The following is a 19,413-nucleotide window of genomic DNA, read 5'->3' as shown; positions in this document are numbered from 1 at the left end:
ATAACAGGCTTTTTTACATGCGGAGAATGTTCAGTGATTGTGTCAACTACATACAAAGATACAGTAAGACTGGGGGGGGGAAACAAAAACAAAAAAAAACAAATCTGATGACAAGTTGGATCTGCATTAATACATTTGAAAATGAATACATTTTGAAAAATAGATATGACATGCCTTTTGGAATACAAATAATCAAAAATACAAAAAGATTTTCCTTTAACTTTTTTTTTTTTTTTTTCATGAAGCTGCAATATGCACAATATGCACAATTAGTACAATATGCTTTGTACAAAAGTAATGAACATTACAATGAACTGGTTGTACATATGAAACAAACCTCTGCATCATGTTACACTTACTACACTACTGCTTTTCGACAATCATACAAAATAATTTTCTTTGTCTTTGTAAGAAAGTGTCAGGGCCTAACGGTAGATGCAACCCACCTCCCAACATCTAAGCTATCATTCTGGACTATTAGCATCAATGTAGGGAGAAGGAATTGCTGACACTAAAAAAAAAAAAAAAAAAAAAAAAAAAAAAAAAAGCTACTCACCATGTAACACGATGTTTAACCATTTTCAAAAAGTATGTGTAACCATTGCCAAATCAGTCTATGCTATGAGGAAAAATACTGTGTTTGTGACTTGTGGACTCTTTCTTTTTGTCAGTACATCAGGATCCTTGGGATCACACTTTTTCACTCCTTTTTTTCCTCCCTCTCTCCTTCAATTGGGAAGTACCACAGGATATTTACAATTACAGCATAAACACCTTGCAATTCATTGTTGTAGTTACAAGTTAAAAATTCATAAAAAAAAAAAAAAAAAACAAAAAAAACCTACATAATTTCTTTACTGCATACAAGATGTTTTTTAAACGTTCAACTAAAAGGCCTCAATTTTTTTAAAAGTTATGAATTATATTTTCAGCCAAAAAAAAAAACAAAAAAAAAAAAACAAACAAACAAACAAAAAACACTACTATGACAGGGTCACAATCCAATGTAGACAAATGATGTATTCAGTGATTGTCTATTACTAAGAATGACCCATTTATCAGAAAACACTAAACACAAACAGCATAAATGGCACCAGTGGCATGAGTAGAAAGTGAACATGTTCATTTTTAAAAACAAATCCATTTACAGACCAGAAAAAGAGAGAAGGAAAAGCAACTAGCCTGGCCCTGCTTCACTAACCCTGAATGGCACTACTGTAGTTTCATCTCTTACTCTGTATTACTCTATTTGAAGTATCGCCTATAACTTGAATTAAAAAAGGCAATTTGAAAAGGATCGAGAGGAAGAAAAAACATTTTGCAGAATAATTATCCCTTTCTCCTCAGACAGCGATGCACACTCATTCATCTAGCTTACATCACACAATACTTCTTGACACAGCTACACCCCCCTACAGAATCCCAGTATAAAAGAAAAGCCAGAACGTCAGGCAGGAAGGTTTAAACCACAGCGATGAGACTGGCTGTTGTTATGCTGGTGCTATAAACAGGGCTCTACCAGGCTACAGCCCTCAATCTTCTCCCTTGCAGTACAGTTTCAATAGATTAGCTCTGGGTAATGCTACATTAACTTCAAATTTTAACATGAAAATACTTGGTTGTAATCTATCAATAAAACATAAAGGTGATCTTAAAACACCCTAAAATATATATATATAAAAATACACTGGCTAAATATGAAACAATAATAAGCAAAACAGTATTTTTTTAAAAAACGTAATAAAACAGTAGCCGATGAATACCATTTTGAGGTGCTACTAATTAACAAGTAATATGTTGTTAGATCTTATAAGGTGAAGAAATATCTGTGGAGAGACAATAGCAAGAAGCTGTAGAGCTCTGAAGCATTTGTAGGAAACTTCTTATTCAAACAATTTAAGAATTTAGTCACTGCAAATCTTTTTCTATGAAACAGCCATCACTCTGGTTTAAACCGTTCTCATTCAATCCACATAAAAACGAATGATTCCACTGTGCTGTAAACACACCTAATTCAAGAACAGAACAATATTCAACCAGACCACGATCTAAGAAATGAACGCATTTTGGCAAACAAAACAAGCCAGGAGTTGAGAAAACATTGATTTGAAGTAAACACAAATCAAAACGTACAAATGGAGAGGAATGCATACTGAAAACATTAAATGAAAAAAAAAAAAAAAAAAAACCCAAATCACTCACAAGAATCTAACTTCTGTCAGACGGTATGCTTTTCTTACTGGCCATTCCTGATGAAATTGGTCAAAAGCCCAACAGTGTCAACCAATCCCATTGGAGCACCAAAAGACATAATCCTCTTCTCTTCTGACTGCTACACATTCACTTAGTACTGGATGAAACAACCGAAGAGACAACACAAGAAACTTCAAAACCCCTCTGACTGCACAAAAGAGAGTCAAAATGTTCATTTTGTGTTATCGTAGCAATGAAAATTTAGGGGAATAAAAAACAAAAGTTAATTTGAAGAGTAATGGCAATGATGTTGTAATGCAAAATGTATATCTGCATTTGTTGTCTTTTACTGTCCTGTCCCACTATGTGCGCTCAGTCAGGAGGAAGGAGGTCATGCAGCCGAAACCGTTCACGGACATGTGGCCGCACATCCTCATTCTGTGGATGGATAACAATGGAAAAGTACAATTTGCATTTAGACAGATTTAGAAATTATTATTTAACAAAAGTATTAGAATATTCATGACGTCTGTACCTTTGATTAAAAAAAAAAAAAAAAAAAAAAAAATTATTAATAGGATAAGCAAATGAAGAGAGTTCAGTTATTGCAGTCACTACTGAGAAATGTGTGAAAAAAAAAAAACAAACAAACAAACTTGTGTGTAACTTGTATAATGCTTAAGGCCCCGATCAGACAGAACACGTTTTTTTGTAGTGAGAGGCGCCTTTTTAAAATTGTTTTCTATTGGCAGTGAACGTTTTGCGCGCTGTTTATATGCCTCGCATTTTTGCAGGAAGTTGGGGAAAAAAAAAAAAAAAAGCAACTCTGAGCAGAAAAGCGCCCGACATCATTTGTGTTTTTTTTCCATTGTGTTTTTTTCCATTTTTCCGGTGCACCTCGCGTTTTCAGACCTGAAAAACGCATTCTGTCTGATCGGGGCCTAATGAAATACTGAGACATCTTGAAGGGAAAGTCTGGAAAACTAAGAGGTGAAGAACACATTACAACATACCAATTCCACCAGTTTCTCCAAGAAAGGGACCAGCTTCAGAAGTTCGTTGTCATTCTTGTCCATGAACCAGCTCTCAATAGGGATCCCATTGGAGAGCTGTGGGCGAAACACATGGGTTGCTGATTTTATTTATATGGATTTTCCGTCATCTCCCTAAGGTATTTCTTTATTGGGTAATGTACACTAAGAGCTCAGTCACACACCTGAACACTGTACTTCTGTATATTTTACAAAAGTACCAATGAAAATTAATACTTTGTCACTTTTTAAATTAATACATAATTACTGCTGAATATAAAAACTTAATGAGCTTTTAAAACCTTACATAGTACATAAAAAAAATGGGTGATTGATCTATATTATCTATTAAAAGTGTTACTGATCCATTAATATATTACAAACTAAAACTAATAATAAAAAGTTACTTTTAAACACTCTTAAATTGTTATTACAGTAAATGAATTTTTTTAATTTTACCTCAAAGTACGTTTTAAGCTAGATTCTTTTAATGGTGTAAGATTTTCACACATTTAACTTATTTTTTTTCTCTGTACTTGTTACAACCTTGGGTAATATATTATAAACTGGTATGAACAGAGAATGTGAAAGGGTGCATTTTTATGCAAATTATGATCAGACAACCTTGGTCCGCTCACCTGATAAGCAAAGGCTTGTGGTGAGTTATCGATAATTATAGTCTTGGACAGATCCCGTCCGAGGATATTAAGATCCTTAATGTAGTTTCCTTGGACACAGACACAGTGCTCACGAAATAATCGGTGCCTAAAATATGTTGGAAATACACAGAGAAAGAAGAAGAATGAAATAAATCTCTAGGACTAGAATCAATAATGCATTTGAAGCAAAGGGTTGACACCTGAGGATGGTGTGGAGTTCACATGTGCCAGAGACCAAAGATCTCCATCTACCGCAAACCCTCAATCCCTAATTGTAACCAAACCCTACAGAGAAACTCTGCACAGCAACGACCAAGCTGAGGCAGGGTTACTCAACTACTGACACGCAGCCTAAATTTACATTTACTCTTATGACAAAATCTGACAGAATTTCTGAAAGAAACAGAAGCAAACAAACAAACAAACAAAAAACCCAACTTGGTTTTACAACAGTGTCACAAGGAAGAAGAGTCCCCAAAATGATTAAAATAAAGAAAAAATAAAAAGAAGTCCACAGACCGCACCAGCTGTTTCCTCGGATCGAGAATGTTCAGCAACTTGTCTGCATAAACTTTCTTGGAGGCAGTGAAGAGAATGATCTAGAAAAAAAAAGTCAATGGAACAACTTCAGTCCATTATGAGGAACAGATGTTAACTAAAGTGAGGGTAAAACTTTTCCATGTAATATCATCGTTTATTTGGAGAAAAAGGATGAGAGGTTATGTGGAGTAAAATGGATGAAGGCTTACCTCATAAATCTGAGACATGCGTTCAAGGAACTCTCTGAAAAATGGCCTCAATCTCACATAAACCTAACAGAAATTGTGAATTAGAATGTAGCCCCCCAAAAATAAGTAAAAAAAAAAAACATCTTACAAAGTTTCCCAAATTTCAGATCACTCTACATGGGTCAATTGCTTAAGACAATGGACTCCCAGCCATTTAGGTTATTAAAATAGCTCTAGAGGTCCCTCTAGTGGTATGTTACTGACAAACAATGTATTAACACAGACGACTTGGATTTCTACCTGGTATATGACATCTTGGAAGAGGACAGGGAAGGTTAGTGCTGCATCATCCAGCTCATTCAAGCTACAATGGACAAGGGTTTCATCCTGTAGAAGGAAAACAATTCATGAGAATCTTTGCCAAAATGAATCCCTTGTAATGGAAGCTGTTCTCCTGTGGTGTTTAAGACTAACCAGGTCAAGCACCAGGGAAAACTCGGGAGTGCTGCGAGTCTTCAGAGGGAGTGCGGGTTTGCGAGTTAGCTGCTCTTCTGTTAGCGGAGGTACATGTTTGATGAAAAAATACCTGAAAAACATATCAACATAAATGTATGCATGGAAAAAGCCTTGTGACAAATACTGATGAAAAATGTAGTCTTTTTCCGAGAGGGTTTCCAAATTACCTTAAAAAAACTAAAACAATATTTAACTGTAATATCATTAATAAACATTCCACTTTTATGAGGGCTCAACAATAAGGATCTGCAGGGCCAGTGTTGTCTTACATCTTACAATTGCTTATCTTGTACTTGCCGTTTTACTTCCTGTGAATTTAAACATTTGTTGTTGATTTTTTAATTGTTTTGTTATAAATTAAATATTGTTTAAGGTAACATAGAATGGACTAATCATTACCAACAAACAGGGCAAGCAAAAATGTAAACTACTGGCTCGCCCGGTCCAGCAGAAAAAATAAAATCCTTATGGTGAAGTTCTAAGCAAGTAAAGTTCAGTAAAGTTGAACTCACGGGTCAAACACTTCCCACTCCTCCTCATATGATCCTTCAGCTGGGACAGTAATAGAGGTGTCCACATACCCCACTGTTGCAGGAGAGCCAGGAGCTAAGATAAAACAGAACAAAGAAAATACAATGTTAATATATTCTTTCCTGTGTAAATATACATGACTGTTCAAAAGTATGGGGACGATAAGATTTTTAAAGTGTTTTTAAAATGTCTCTTATGCTTACTAAGGTTGCATTTATTTGATCAAAATTACAGTAAGAAAGTAATATTGTAAAATATTACAATTTATAATGCTAAAAATGCTTTCTATTTTAAAAGATAAGCTGAATTTCAGCATCATCATTCCATTCTTCAGTGTCACATGATCCTTCAGAAATCATTCTTATATGCTGATTTGGTGCTCAGGAAACATTTATTATTAATGTTGAAAATGTTGCTTCTTCATATTTTTGTGGAATCCACCATTTTTTTCAGGATTCTTTGATGAATAGAAAGTTCAAATGAACAGCATTTATTTGAAAAAGAAATCCTTTTTTGCAAAAAAAAAAAAAAAAAAAAAAAAAAAAAATTACAGGCCCAAAACTTTTGAACGGTAGTGTATAATATGTGTTTTAGGCAGAAAAAATGTTTCACCGATAGAGGAGTCAAGCAATGTCATGTCTTTCACACCTGTAAGAGGAGGCAGGTCAGAGTGGGGGGTGTTCTCTCTCTCCTCCGCAGGTGTGTGAGTGGAGGGTGGAGGTCTGAAGGCAGATGGCATGGCACTGGTATAGAGAGGGACACTTAGGGGCTCTCTAGATGTGGCAGCACTGGTGGGCATCTCTTCTACTTGCTCCATTTCTAGTTGCTTCACAATCTCTTCCGCCTCCACCGCCTGGCCTGGGGAATCCGAGGCTGACATGACAAGACGGGATGATGGGTAAGGAGAAAGAAGGGAAAAAAAAAAGAAAGAAAATGTGCTGGGTTAGGTGATGTATTATTAATCTGCATAAAGTTCATTTTTTTATTTATAATCATCAAAATAAACATCAGGAATCCAAAATAAGCTTTTGAATTATCATCATTATTATTATTATTATTATTATCACACCTATTGTGAAAACATACACACTGCATGTATGAAGGGTACGTGGCTAATTGAGTTTGAGATCATTTTGGCATGATATAATGTACAGTTGCCTAGTAACTAGCAGTTAAGTTCACAATATTCAAAATAGCAGCCCTACTACCCTGTTTGAGCTGTAGACTTGGTTTGATTGCCAGACCCATCCCCTTTCCCCCACTGGATTGTGTTCACATTTTATTATTTGGGCGAAAACCACGGTGCATTTGCGTCAAAGAAGCAGCTGTTAACCCCTGTTGCTTGATAACAATGACGCAGAAGGCAGCAAAATACATAGAGCTGCTCACCTTACATTTATATATTGGTTTTTGAACCTTTGGTTTTGTTTTCAAAGCATCAGCACATAACAGCACTTGCGTCTATCTGCTGCAAATGTACTGAAAATGTTCTAAAGAACGCGGGAGTCCACAAAAACACAGTTTTATCAAATCATGTCATCAATAGTGTTTCACTTGATGTCAGCAGCGAACCGTACCAGAGTTCACATGAATCGTACCCCAGACCGCTCTTATTTTAAGTGGACTCAGGTATGGTTAGCAGGGGGCGCACTCGAGTTCGGAAAACAGCCTTCACATCTTTCAAACAAACCGAATTCTGGCGTCAAATGAACCCTGGTGCATACCAAAAATGCTAGTGTGAAAGCACCCTTAATTTCAAACAAGTCGTCCTCCTGATGGGGAACCAATCTGCCTCAGGACCCATACGTTTCACCATGATTATTTCAGTATTGACATTTTAGGCAAAGCTTTCTCTCATGAACTGCTCTTTTGCAAAATGTAAATAGATATGGGTTTTTGTGATCACAGAAATACAAAGTAGCAACTCCACAGATTCTGCAAATCTGGCTACTCTACAATTCAAATGTTTGGGGTCAGCAAGATTTCATTAAAGAAATGAATCCTTTTATTTATATAAAAAGGACCAAATATGACAGTAAAAACATTTAGAAAGTTACAAAAGACTCCTATTTCAAATAAATGCAGCACGTTAACTTTCTATTCAAAGAATCCAGTTCCATAATCCAGAAAAAAATATATCACAGTTTCCACAAAAATATTAAGCAGCATTTATTTCAACACTGATAATAAGCAATGTTAACTGAGCACCAAATCAGTATATTAGAATGATTTCTGAAGGATCATGTGACACTGAAGACTGGAGTAATGTAGCTGAAAATTCAGCTTTGACATCACAGGAATAAATAAAATTTTAAAATATATTAAAATAGAAAACAGTTATTTTAAATTGAAATAATATTTCACAATATAACTGTTTTTACTGTATTTTTGATTAAGTAATAAATGAGACTTCAAAAACATTACCAACCCCAAACCTTTGAACGGTACTGTATATGAGAGCACAGACTAATGCAGGATGATATTTTTTTTTTTTTCACAAAGATCTTCTTCTTACTTTAAGAAAACTGCCATCATTACCAAGAATGATAAATGAAGAATGTTGTCACTCTAGTTTGTTTAAAGTAACAACACTGAACACCACATGTACACTGGAACAATATTCTACAAATTGGTAGTCGTTGGTGCATAAATGTTAATGTAGTAACGCCAACAGAAGGAGAATCCATTTAACATAATTCAAATAATTTTTGGCCCATTTTGTCCAGAATTTCTGGTATTTCTGGAATTTATTTAGTGTTCAGTTCAGAGTTTCTTACCATTTTTATTTGCTGGTGAGAAGAAATTGAAGACAGGAGAGAAGATGGTTCCAAGCAGGGTGGTGCGGGGTGGACTGCTCACAACCTCCTCAGAGTCCTCCAATTTGCCATTAGGCTTGACAGGCTTACTCGTGTCATGATTTGTGGTTTCTATAGGACAAAGTTTAAAGAGAAAACAAATTCACAAATAATTAGCATAATCAAATTACAAATGCAGAAAAGAACATTTAAATGCTGAACTCCATATGAGAGTTTGGGCAATAAACTATGATGACTGCTGCAATACACAGGAGGCAGTGATGCCATTGCAGGCGAGTTTGTCGCATTTAATCTTTGTCAAGCACACAGACAGGTTTGATATTCCCAAAGCCCGACTCATTTATGATAATATGGACAGTTTAAGGCATTACACTGAACAACCAACACCAAACAAACATACACAGATGCAAATATGTTTAAGTATTATGAAAATTACTGTAATCTCAAGGAAGAACAGTTTGCCAAGAATTGCCCATAAGACAAATTTATAATTTTTAATCTTAAAGGAGTCATGAACTACAATTTTTAAAAATGTTCACTGAGGCTCACTTATAATGTTACCAAGTTGTTGTTTTTTTAATACAAAAAACCATCCTAATTTAGAATAAGCCATTTTCCATCCTGTTTTTGACCCTCTCTTTCGAACACTTTGTTTTGGTCGGCATGCTGCATTCACGACTTGGAATAAATGTCCACTGCTATGATTGGGTAACAGTTTTGCATATTAAAATAATTTTCAATGTCACAGCCATTACATGTGTGGAATTGTTTCAAAAATTTCCAATGTTGAAAAATATCTTGTTATATCGGCGAAACATTTGCCAACAATGTGAAACATTTATGTGTATTAAATATGCTTTATAAGTCTTGGTTGTGGCAAATAAAACTAAGTACTTGGAGTTACCACAGTTACAATTCACAAAGGATGACTTTTTGGATGAATTATGAATGAATATACCATTGTTTGTCACACTGTCATTCTTATAGGCTATTCATAGTTCATCCTTTTCAATAAAGTAAAACACGTATACTTTGCCATTTGCAGTGTTGTGTTTTAAATAAAATGAAATGTGTTGTAATATCTTACTGATGACAAAACAGAAGATGTCGCACACTGAAGCTTTTATTCAGGATTACAGCGAATGGCTTAGATTAAAAAAAAAAAAAAAAAAAAAAAAAACCCTCTACATGCGTTCTTCCATATATCTGATAATCCAACGCATTAACCCCATAAATACCAAAGCAAAGGAAAGACGGGAAACAACTGACGTGATCTGACTCCATATGAGAGCTTGGGAGTTTAACTTCGTTAAAAATAAAGTTCATCCACACTTTATAAATGTTAGGATCAAAAGGAAGGCAATGCAAAGATTGTGTTTTTCCACAACTTAGCACTTCAAAACGTCTTGTAATCCTCAGAGACATCTCTATAGTTTTGTTGCTGGAGTAATAGTTTGCGTTTGTCTCGTATTTACTACTACGTGACATTCATGAAGCGTGAGCAGGGCTAAAGAGGCAATGATGTAGAAGCATGCGTTGATCTTCTTCTGCAGAGGCGGTCTTGTAATAATGAGACAAAATCCAAAACGAGCTTGGATTAAAAAAAAAAGCTATTTTTGGAACAATGAGAAAGATTTAAATTCTGAAACTTACAGGATATTTTTAAAAGTGGGCTGATCTTTGTCAAAAGATCAAGGAAAATTTGATTTCTCAATTTACAACCCTTTTAACCATGTGCATTTCTATTTGCAAATTGTAACAAGTTTGAACAATGACAGGCATGGATAAATTACATTGCAAGGATTTTCAAATGGCAAATTTTTAATAATATAATTAAATACAACATAATTGCAATATAATACAACAACTTAAACAGTTTAATTTTTTCACCCCAATCTCCCCTACTTTACCTGAATATTTCAAGACTTAATTTAACTATTTGCACTTTTGTTTATTTTATTTTATTTTTTATTTGATTACTACAGTATTTGTTTCTTTATTTGAATAATTACTGGAAAAACTTACATGCCATTGTTTTGATTTAATTATTTAGTATTTACATTAATAAAATAACTTTTTATTGAAAGTGTGTTCACTAGCACATTATGTTTTTTCTGTGGTAATGGTAATCTCAAATCATGACATTTCACGAATATTAGTACTACTGAAATATTGATATAGTGACAGTCCCAGTGCAGACTATTAGTTTTCATTGTTTAACCGCAGCACACAAGTACAGTGACTCACCACCATTGACGGAGCTTCTCCGACGTGCCCTGTAGATGCTTTTCCGTTGCAGGTCATTGTTTCTCTGTGGGGTGGAGGTGATCAGCTCGCAGCTCAGACGATTCCTCTTTGCTGGGCTGTCCTGCTCCACCTGCTTAACACCAACAGTGACAAGTCTTCACTTTAGTCTTGTGAGGACACTATAGTGGGTCTGTTTGAGGTTGCTGGGGGACATACATACATACATACTGATTTCAAATTTCTTTTCCCCCACCTTTCAGAAACTTTTGTTTGTACTGAAGAACAAAGTTCTTGAAACTTCTGGAACCATGAATTGTTAAAGGGATAGTTCAGCCAAAAATGAAAAAGATCACATGATTTACACACCCTCAAGCAATCCTAGGCGTATATGACTATCTTCTTTCACACAACCAGAGTTATAATAAAAAAAAAAATCCTGGTTCTTCCAAGCTTTATAATGGTAGTGAAAAGGGTATTGTATTTGGAAGCACAAAAAAAAAAGTGCATTCACCCATCATAAAAGTAATCCACAAGAAATCCAGAGTTCCAGGGTTAATAAAGGGGGTTTTAAAAATGTAAAAATTATAAAGAGAAATGTCAGAGGATTTCGATTTAAGAGAAGAAGAGTTTGAGTTTGTTGCCCAGCCCTAATTGTTTGGACGTCTGGGTAGGCTTACGCTACCCAGACGTCCTATGTCATGCGTTGCATCAGAGGTTACTCCTCCGCCTTAACTCGATGCATACAGCCATTTGCCGGAAGCTAGTTATTATATTTTATAGTTTTAAATTTCCATACAAAATCCATTGCTTAGCTTCAGAAGGCTTTTATTAACCGCCTGGAGCCATGTGGTAGAGCTGCACAATTCTGGGTAAAATGAGAATCACGATTTTTTGGTTTCAAATAGAGATCACGATTCTCACACGATTCCGAATAGACAACTAATCAAAATAATAGGGGTTAAACGTATTGGTTCGGCAAGCATATGATGCGTGGATTAATTTCAAGTTTAACCGCCATAGACTGAAAGTTTATAATTTGCACGTGTGTTGTATTGCTAGTTTACACATTCAATATATTTTAAACCATTCCAGCGCTAGAAGAGGCAAAAGAGAATTTAATTCGTTACTCGTCTAGTGCGCTGTTATCTGTGCGCACGGCCGCACACACACCAGAGGCGCACACACAGAGAGAGGTGCGTTTCAGATAGCGCGCAAAATCCGAATTGATTCCTCTTTCGCGCCTCCTTGCACCTGGATGGACACATACATACAAAATTTGTTCAAAATACCAGTCTCTGCAAGTGTTCTCGTGAACACAGTCGGTTATGTCTCAAAAGAAAAAGAAAAAGAGAAGGACATATATCATTATTTTGGATCCGTGCATTCGGTCTTAAAGTGACAGCGGCCTATAAATACCTGCTGTTGTTTATACGTCATTAATGTTAATCAAACTACAAAACACAGCTTTAACAAAGATTAATCTATATTAAATTTATACAGTGAACAGTATTATTTTACATTTAAATTTTAATGAATACTACAGTTAGACCTCATTTTATTTTTAACTTTGTTAGGATATATTGTACATATCTATGCTTGTAATTTGTGTATTTGTTCTTATTTTTTACTGATTGTTAACTTGCCTTTATAAATGTTTGAACTTTATTAGTTAGGCTAGTAATTTTTGCTGTGGTATTAGAGTACCTAAAGTGGGCTTTAAGAATTAAATGGAAAGCAAAGTTACCCCCACCCCCAAAATATTTTTTTCTTGCTGATCCAAAAAATGATCTGATCCGTGACTCAAAAAACATAATGCGATTCGAAGCGTGAGTTTTGTGATCCGTTGAACCGCTACAAAATAAACATGTAATTTACTAGAGGTTCTGACAAAATATTAATTACTTGATTCTAATTGCTGGAAAAACATTTAATTAATTTGAATTAATTATTTTAAAAAATGGTTTTGAATGAATTCAATGACGCATTAATAAATGTTTCGTTACTGGATGAATCAGTCTTTTTGAAAGAAATTACATTTTTTAACAGTCACTTGTCGCCACCTAGTGGCGCAATGATGTAATTGATACAACCGAAGCACCGATCGCTATCATAGACATTAGTGTTCTCTATACTAACTGTAAACTTTTATTTCAGTACTTCTGTGATAATTTGAATATTTTTAACACAAAGAACTTCTGTGTGGTTCAAAACTGCCCTCTCTGGCTCAGTGGCAGCACCACGGAAACAGATTTGAATGTTCTGGTATGATTTTGTCAAAGGTTTAATAGACATGAGCAAATCGTTGTCATTAATAAATAAGAGCGCACGTCTGTTTGAATCGAGATCGCAATCTTTTTTACGATTAATCGTGCAGCTCCATGTAGATTACTTTCATGATGGATGGATACACCTTTTTGGGCTTCCAAATACAGCGCCCCATTCACTACCATTATAAAGCTTGGAAAAAGCCAGGATACTTTTTTTTAATACAACTCCAATTGTGTTCATTTGAAAGAAGATAGTCATATACACCTAGGATTGCTTGAGGGTGTGTAAATAATGGGATAATGGATTCATTTTCCTATATTTAAGTCAAAAAGGTTAAGAACCACTGAATTATAATATAATATAATATAATAATATAATATATCCTTATCCAGTTAATCACAAACTGCTGTAAAAGACATGATGTGGACAATGGGGGGCCTTGAAATCTAACAAGTTGATAACCACTGCCCTAAATCAAACTGAGGTGATCTAGAACCCAAAGAAGAGAACTTAATATCTTCACTGGACATAATATGTGAACCCCTGGTTCTTCTGCTGCAGACTGAATGCCTGTTAAAGCCAGCCCTACCTACTGTCATTATGTGAGCGCTGTGGAACCGCAGCTAAAATTAGAACAGGACTGAGCTCCTCAGACAAGCAGCGGCATTCCACCACGCATTTCTGGGGGGAATATGATACCAGGTCTTGCTTGCATTCCATTATAGAACATTCTGGGCCACGATCATCGAAACCAAGAAAAGAGCTGCAGAGGTCTGGAACTGCCACACTCAATGAACCCATAAAAGAAGACAGAGAGGGGCTGCTAGAGGCTCACCTTGATGGAACTTCCATGGATGAACTTCTTGATGCTGGACAGAAGACCCTTGCTTTCACCTGAGCACTCCTCCATCTCAGAGTGCTTTCGCTTGGTCCGGGCCGGGCAGGGCCTGCGGGCGAGTTTTGGCTGCTGAGAAGCCTTGCGCATTCTCAGCCTCATTTTGTTAAGAGTCACATGTAAGACTGGGAAGAAAGAGAAGACAAGACAGAGAAGATCATACACAAGGTACCGAAAGAAAACAAAACGGCACAAAGAAAGAAAGTAACACAGGAGGAAATCACTCCATTTAGCAATGACCTTGAGAAGTCTAACTTTTCTCACTGATTCTCTCACATAGGTAAAACGAATCACACTTTAAATGGTTTTGAATGAGTTATGGTGCTTAGTTTGGTTTTTAAAAGTGCAACACTTCAGCCAAGAGCTCTAGCCACAGACATCTGGATGTATTCAAGACACCATATCCTCCAACATGGTTCATCATTCAGTTGAAGCACCTCATTAGCGAAGCACTCTCTACTACAAGCGCATTATTATTTCCCACATACAGAAGAATTTGGAATGGGCACACATTTATTTACAAGAAAATCTGTGTGATTCCTTAACACAAGATTAAAGATTAAGCCAAACTCTGAATTAAACAAACAGTTCACCCAAAAAAGAACATTCTGTTATAGTTTATTCACCCTCATGCCATTACAAGCCTGAATTACTTTCTTCTGTAGAACATAAGAGGAGATATTTTGAAGATAAGAGAAGATATTTATAGACAGTATATTCATTTTTTGGGTGAACTATACATTAAGACCTACTTGAAAATTGGGCAAAAAGTCACCATCTTTTTAACTCTTATTTTTCTGTTGCTGAACAAGTAACTAGAAAAAAAGAAAAATGAGGATATTGCAGATCAACAGAGAGCAGCAGTTTCTTACAAGAAAAAAAAGAAAAAAAAGATGAAAAAAGGATAGGAAAAAAAGTTAATATTTTCCTGATGTGGAGGAAGCCTCCCTCTCTTCTTTAAAGGCAACACTGTACATCAAGGGGGTAAAAATAATCCTGAAATTAACTACAGTGCTTGGTCATGTGTCCCCCTCCTCAAACCATGGTTGCGTAACAACTGACCACACAAATGTGCTCCAGCATTTGTGACCTGTCAGGCATTACACCAGCCCTGACTGTACCTTCCCCATACTTGCAAAGAAGAAATCTAACTCACACTTCCACTCTTTTACAATGCCTTGGAAAAGAAGATGCACATTAAAATGAAGAAACACACATTTTCCAGGTTATCAAAGCCTTTCCAAGGAGATCCTTCTAGATCTGACACAACGTGAGGAACACTGGAGTACATTTCCTATGCCCTCCGAGATGCCTTTGTAATTAAATACAGTATACAAAGATACATGAATACACAGAGAACCCAAATTCTACTGACCATGATAAAAACTGTCCACATAAAAGAAGTTTTAAATTTTTAGGAGAGGGAAACACAGCTCCTTCTGTAACGGCTGCAGCGTTAGTTAGCCAGAGAAGCAGCGAGGATGACGACGAGACCTACTGCAAGCATGTAAGAGACAGGAGAGGCGAAAAGTAGAGAGAAAAAGGGTACAGCTGGTAATACATCTCAGCTTTTTCCTTAACCACCAAAATGGTGACTCATCCACTGCCTCGAACAGACATCATGCCAAGACAGCTACCTCACAACACTGAGGAGCTAAAGCCTTTCTTCTACAAGAACAGAAATGGTGAGATTCAACAGTCTTCAGCAGCCCAGTAAGATTCAATGAACCTTGCCTAAAGACAAATTCCTGGTTTAATTAATTAATATCAGTAAAAAAATAAACACCCTAAATAGCAGGAAATATTTTTAATACATCAAAATTATATGAAAATGGCAACTGTTACTCCTGTGACCCCTTCTGACCTAAGCTTGTCCATCACAATCTTTTACAGGTTATGTTCTGACAGCAAAAAGTATGTGTATATATACACTATGTTGGTTTAAAAAAAAAACAAAAAAAAAAACATGCCTTGACACACTGGCAGCAAATCCAAGGCTACTGACATGCTTCCAAGAAATGATCCCTAAGGCTCAGTGTCTGCTCAGTTTGACTCTGACATTTATTAAAATGACTATTATCTCTCTGAGAAATTCACACATTAAGTACAACATAACCCAGAAAGTGTAATTTGTTATTTAATGCCTTAGCATGGCATGTCAAAAAACACCACAAAATGCTTTACAATAGTGTTGTCACAATTCTGGAATTTTCAACATTGATGTGATACCTTGAAAAATATCAATATTCAAGAGACAAATTAAATAAACATGGCTTTATGTTTTTCAGGTGGGTCTAACAGTATATTCAGGTAAGAAGTACTACAGAAATGAGAGTAATCAAATGTTAACACTGGATAGTTTTCATTGTAAAAATTAAATACAGATTAATGCTTACAATTAAAGTTACAAAAGTTATCTAGTTAAGAGCAAAGAGTGACTTTCTTTGTCTTTTGTTTTTTTTATTAACATGACAGACAGCAGCAGGTTTATTGGGCTGCTGTCACTTTTTATGCATCGATCCAACATACTGTTACACAACATGCAATTTCTCTCAACTTTTTGTTTCAAAACTGACTGTATTCACTTGAATACTCAGCAAAACTGGCATTTTGACATAATTTTGTATATATTTGAAGGTTTAAGCACAATAAGCCATGAAAAAGAAGTCAATTTGGTACTTGCGAGCTGTTTGAGAAGCAGCTTTATGAGAGCACTACTTATATTAGATTAAATGGATAGTTCACCCAAAAATGAAAATTCTGTCATCCTTTACTCACCATCAGGTTGTTCCAAACAAAAAAATGTATACAAGTTATGTTGAACACAAAGGAAGATGTTTTAAAGAATGTGGGAAACTGAACAGTTCTGGGGCACCATTGACTTCCATAGTATTTTTTTTCCTACTATGGAAGTCAATGGTGCCCCAAAGCGGCCTGGTTACAAACTTTCTTCAAAATATCTTCCTTTGTGTTCAACAAAAAGAAATTTTTTACAGGTTTGGAACAAATTGAGGGTGAGTAAATGATGACATAATTTTCATTTTTGGGTGAACTATCCCTTTAATGGTGCACAAACAGAGCAAATGAGATGAGTGAGTGAGAGGAGGCGGGTGTGTGTCAATTCGCCATTGGAGAGAAAAGAGTGAAGATGCACATCTGGTATCGGTGTATCAATACTGCAGAAAAAGAGCATTGGAACCGTTTTAGATATTTCAGTATCCATGTTTTTGACACTACTTTAGAATAGCTACCACTGCACTTTATTGGTAACTTGTCCCATTACAGCTGGACAACAAGGACAACTGAACAGTGGTTCTCTTCTCAACTGGTGAACCTGGGCCCACTAGCAGGCATCAGTTAACTTCCAATGGGAAACATGTCTTAAAATGATTTTTTAAAAGCATGTAACATTTCAAGAATGTTTTAAGTTTTGTCTTAAACTGGATCAGTGTCATTTCTATACTTTTATAGTTATTAATATTTTGAATTAGCTTTTATTTTTATATTTCGGTTTTAGTAGCTTTGTTATGTGCATTTTATATTAAAAAAAATATATTTAGCCTATAGCTGTAATTTATTCTTACTTCAGTTTTAATAATTTTAGTACTTAAACTTATTTTATTTCAGTTAGCTGCCCAGGCAAGATTTTCATCTAATATTTATATTTTTTCAGCAATATTTCAATTAGCAAAAATTGTTTTAATAGTTATAGTTTACAATAACATTGCGCTGCATACCTTCTATTAGTTAACTCTCTCTCTCTCTCTCTCTCTGACCTGAAATTGAATACAGAAAGGTTCGACCATTAGAGTATCTAAACCGGAAATCAGCTGAATTTCAAGAACACAAACTTAAAGGGATAGTTCACCATATCTTCTTTTGTGTTCAGCAGAAGAAAAATTCATACAGGTTTGGAACAACTTGAGGGTGAGTAAATGACGACAGTATTTAAATTTTTGGGTGAACTATCCCTTTTAAAGCTGCATAGAAGGCAGCAATTTTGTGATTGTAACTATGGCTTTATTACGAAGAATGTAACAAACCACTGAGCTCTCACTCAGACAATATTGTCTCACGGCAGGGTACAACCTTGACAAACAAAACTTTGCATTCAGGTGTTGTATTAACTCATTTTTTCCTTTAGAAAGTTGAGCAGAGTGAGTAGATAAGTTTGAGTTACAAGAATATTTGCAGTAACAAAATCTGCATCTAAATATATAAGGAATGATAATAAAGCATGTGTTGTTATTTTGCTTTCTTTCCTTATAAGGAAGAACACATTAAAATATTGAGATTACTCATGTCTAATTATTTTTTATTATCTTGACAGCGGTAATTTCTCATAACAATAAAAAATAAAAAGATTTGGAAACAAGCATCTTTGTCGTAATTTCATCAGAAGTACAAGGGGGAAAAAAGCAGCCTCTGTTAGGGGCCTTCAAATATTGACATGACAATGGGGAACCCTCACAGTGATAATGGTTGAGAACCACTACCCTACAGTCAACTTACTACATTCAGTCCTTAAAAAGGAGGAAAAGAAAAGACATTAAGTGCTGCTCCACCATAGCCGATCAACTTCAACACACTTCAAAAATGATGAAGTTCAGTCACGGGAAACCTGAATACAGTGTCGTGGTGGGCGGGAAACACACGCTTCTGTACAGATTCTGTACGGAAGAAGAGCAACTTTCTCACGATTTCCCCGTTTAGTCAGACATTAAGAATAACTATTTATACAATGATTACATGACTCAAAAGCCTAAAATGCGAAATGTATTTTTACATGCAGCAAACGCTCTTGACACATCTGTGCATGTCTATCTTCGATGTAGGACACATGCAAGCATTCTATCCGTAGTAAACCTGTTTCTCGTGACCCTCTATTACTAGAAAAAGCCTCTAGTTTAGTGCCACTCAAAACAACCGGCAGTATTTCAATGACAGATAAAGCGCGGGAACGACTCGCAAAGAAGGCAGCTGCCTGTCCGTGCGTATAGGTAAAACACGAGCGAGCCGAACCACAGCGAAACATTTTCGACCGGAGCGAATCATGGACGGGGTGTTATGGGGGGACCCAATCACCACATGCAGTGCAGACTGGGGTAATAACTTACTGGACGAAGCTCCGGGGGATCGAGTCGCAGGATAACGGTCGATATCAGGGCTGCTGACACTTGCTCTTGTTCGCGTGCCTCTTCAGACGAGGTTCACCTCTGTCCTCCCCGCACCTCTGGACGCCATTTCCCGCCTCCGTACCCACACAGTCAACTGCAGGTACCCGGATGAAGAGAGGAGCGAGCATGCGTCCTGCGGCGCGCGTCCCACACCCCCTTTCTGTTGTTCCGAGTATCAAAACAATATTGAGGCTTCGCACTGCGACAGGTTTAGCTTACAGTCTATTTAAAATACACACTATATAGGTTCAATAGTCACCCATAAAATGTGCTTCAAACAAAAACGTAGAGCGGAGAGTACGTTAATTCCGTTTCAGTTTGTCGGCATTTACCAGGTAACGTTAACCTGAAA

At 36.0% G+C, this 19,413-nt stretch overlaps 1 protein-coding gene across 3 annotated transcripts; it reads right to left on the bottom strand.

The window, feature by feature from the left end:
- Positions 1 to 209: 209 nt before the first annotated feature.
- Positions 210 to 19,198, bottom strand: ctdspl2b (CTD (carboxy-terminal domain, RNA polymerase II, polypeptide A) small phosphatase like 2b). Of its 3 annotated transcripts, none has more exons than XM_051898906.1 (13): positions 19,002 to 19,198; positions 13,825 to 14,009; positions 10,722 to 10,854; positions 8,436 to 8,585; positions 6,307 to 6,531; positions 5,640 to 5,733; positions 5,086 to 5,197; positions 4,912 to 4,998; positions 4,633 to 4,695; positions 4,403 to 4,482; positions 3,863 to 3,989; positions 3,207 to 3,302; positions 210 to 2,631 (listed from the first exon to the last, which is right to left on the bottom strand). In XM_051898906.1, the coding sequence occupies exons 2-13, from the start codon at positions 13,984 to 13,986 to the stop codon at positions 2,566 to 2,568; spliced, it is 1,395 nt and encodes a 464-aa protein (XP_051754866.1). In that variant the 5' UTR covers positions 13,987 to 14,009; positions 19,002 to 19,198; the 3' UTR covers positions 210 to 2,565. The 3 variants fall into 3 exon arrangements, 2 of the variants coding, with proteins under 2 accessions (XP_051754866.1, XP_051754867.1); XM_051898907.1 differs by having other exon boundaries at positions 10,722 to 10,851; XR_007930812.1 differs by having other exon boundaries at positions 2,553 to 2,631; positions 4,408 to 4,482.
- Between the last annotated feature and the right edge of the window lie 215 nt (positions 19,199 to 19,413).

This window comes from Ctenopharyngodon idella, chromosome 7, assembly GCF_019924925.1.
Source record: "Ctenopharyngodon idella isolate HZGC_01 chromosome 7, HZGC01, whole genome shotgun sequence".
Classification (NCBI taxonomy): domain Eukaryota; kingdom Metazoa; phylum Chordata; class Actinopteri; order Cypriniformes; family Xenocyprididae; genus Ctenopharyngodon; species Ctenopharyngodon idella.
The sequence above is the reverse complement of the archived record's forward strand: the minus strand, read 5'-3'. Positions and strand labels throughout refer to the sequence as shown.

Bases quoted from the DNA above. Each gene is read 5' to 3' on its own strand.
- ctdspl2b (XM_051898906.1), bottom strand. From the start codon at position 13,986: ATGAGGCTGAGAATGCGCAAGGCTTCTCAGCAGCCAAAACTCGCCCGC. The intron at 5,734-6,306 runs GTGTGAAAGACA...GTTTTATCTTAG, and splicing joins TGACCTGCCTCCTCTTACAG to CTCCTGGCTCTCCTGCAACA. The intron at 3,303-3,862 runs GTGAGCGGACCA...TTTCGCCCACAG, and splicing joins CACAAGCCTTTGCTTATCAG to CTCTCCAATGGGATCCCTAT.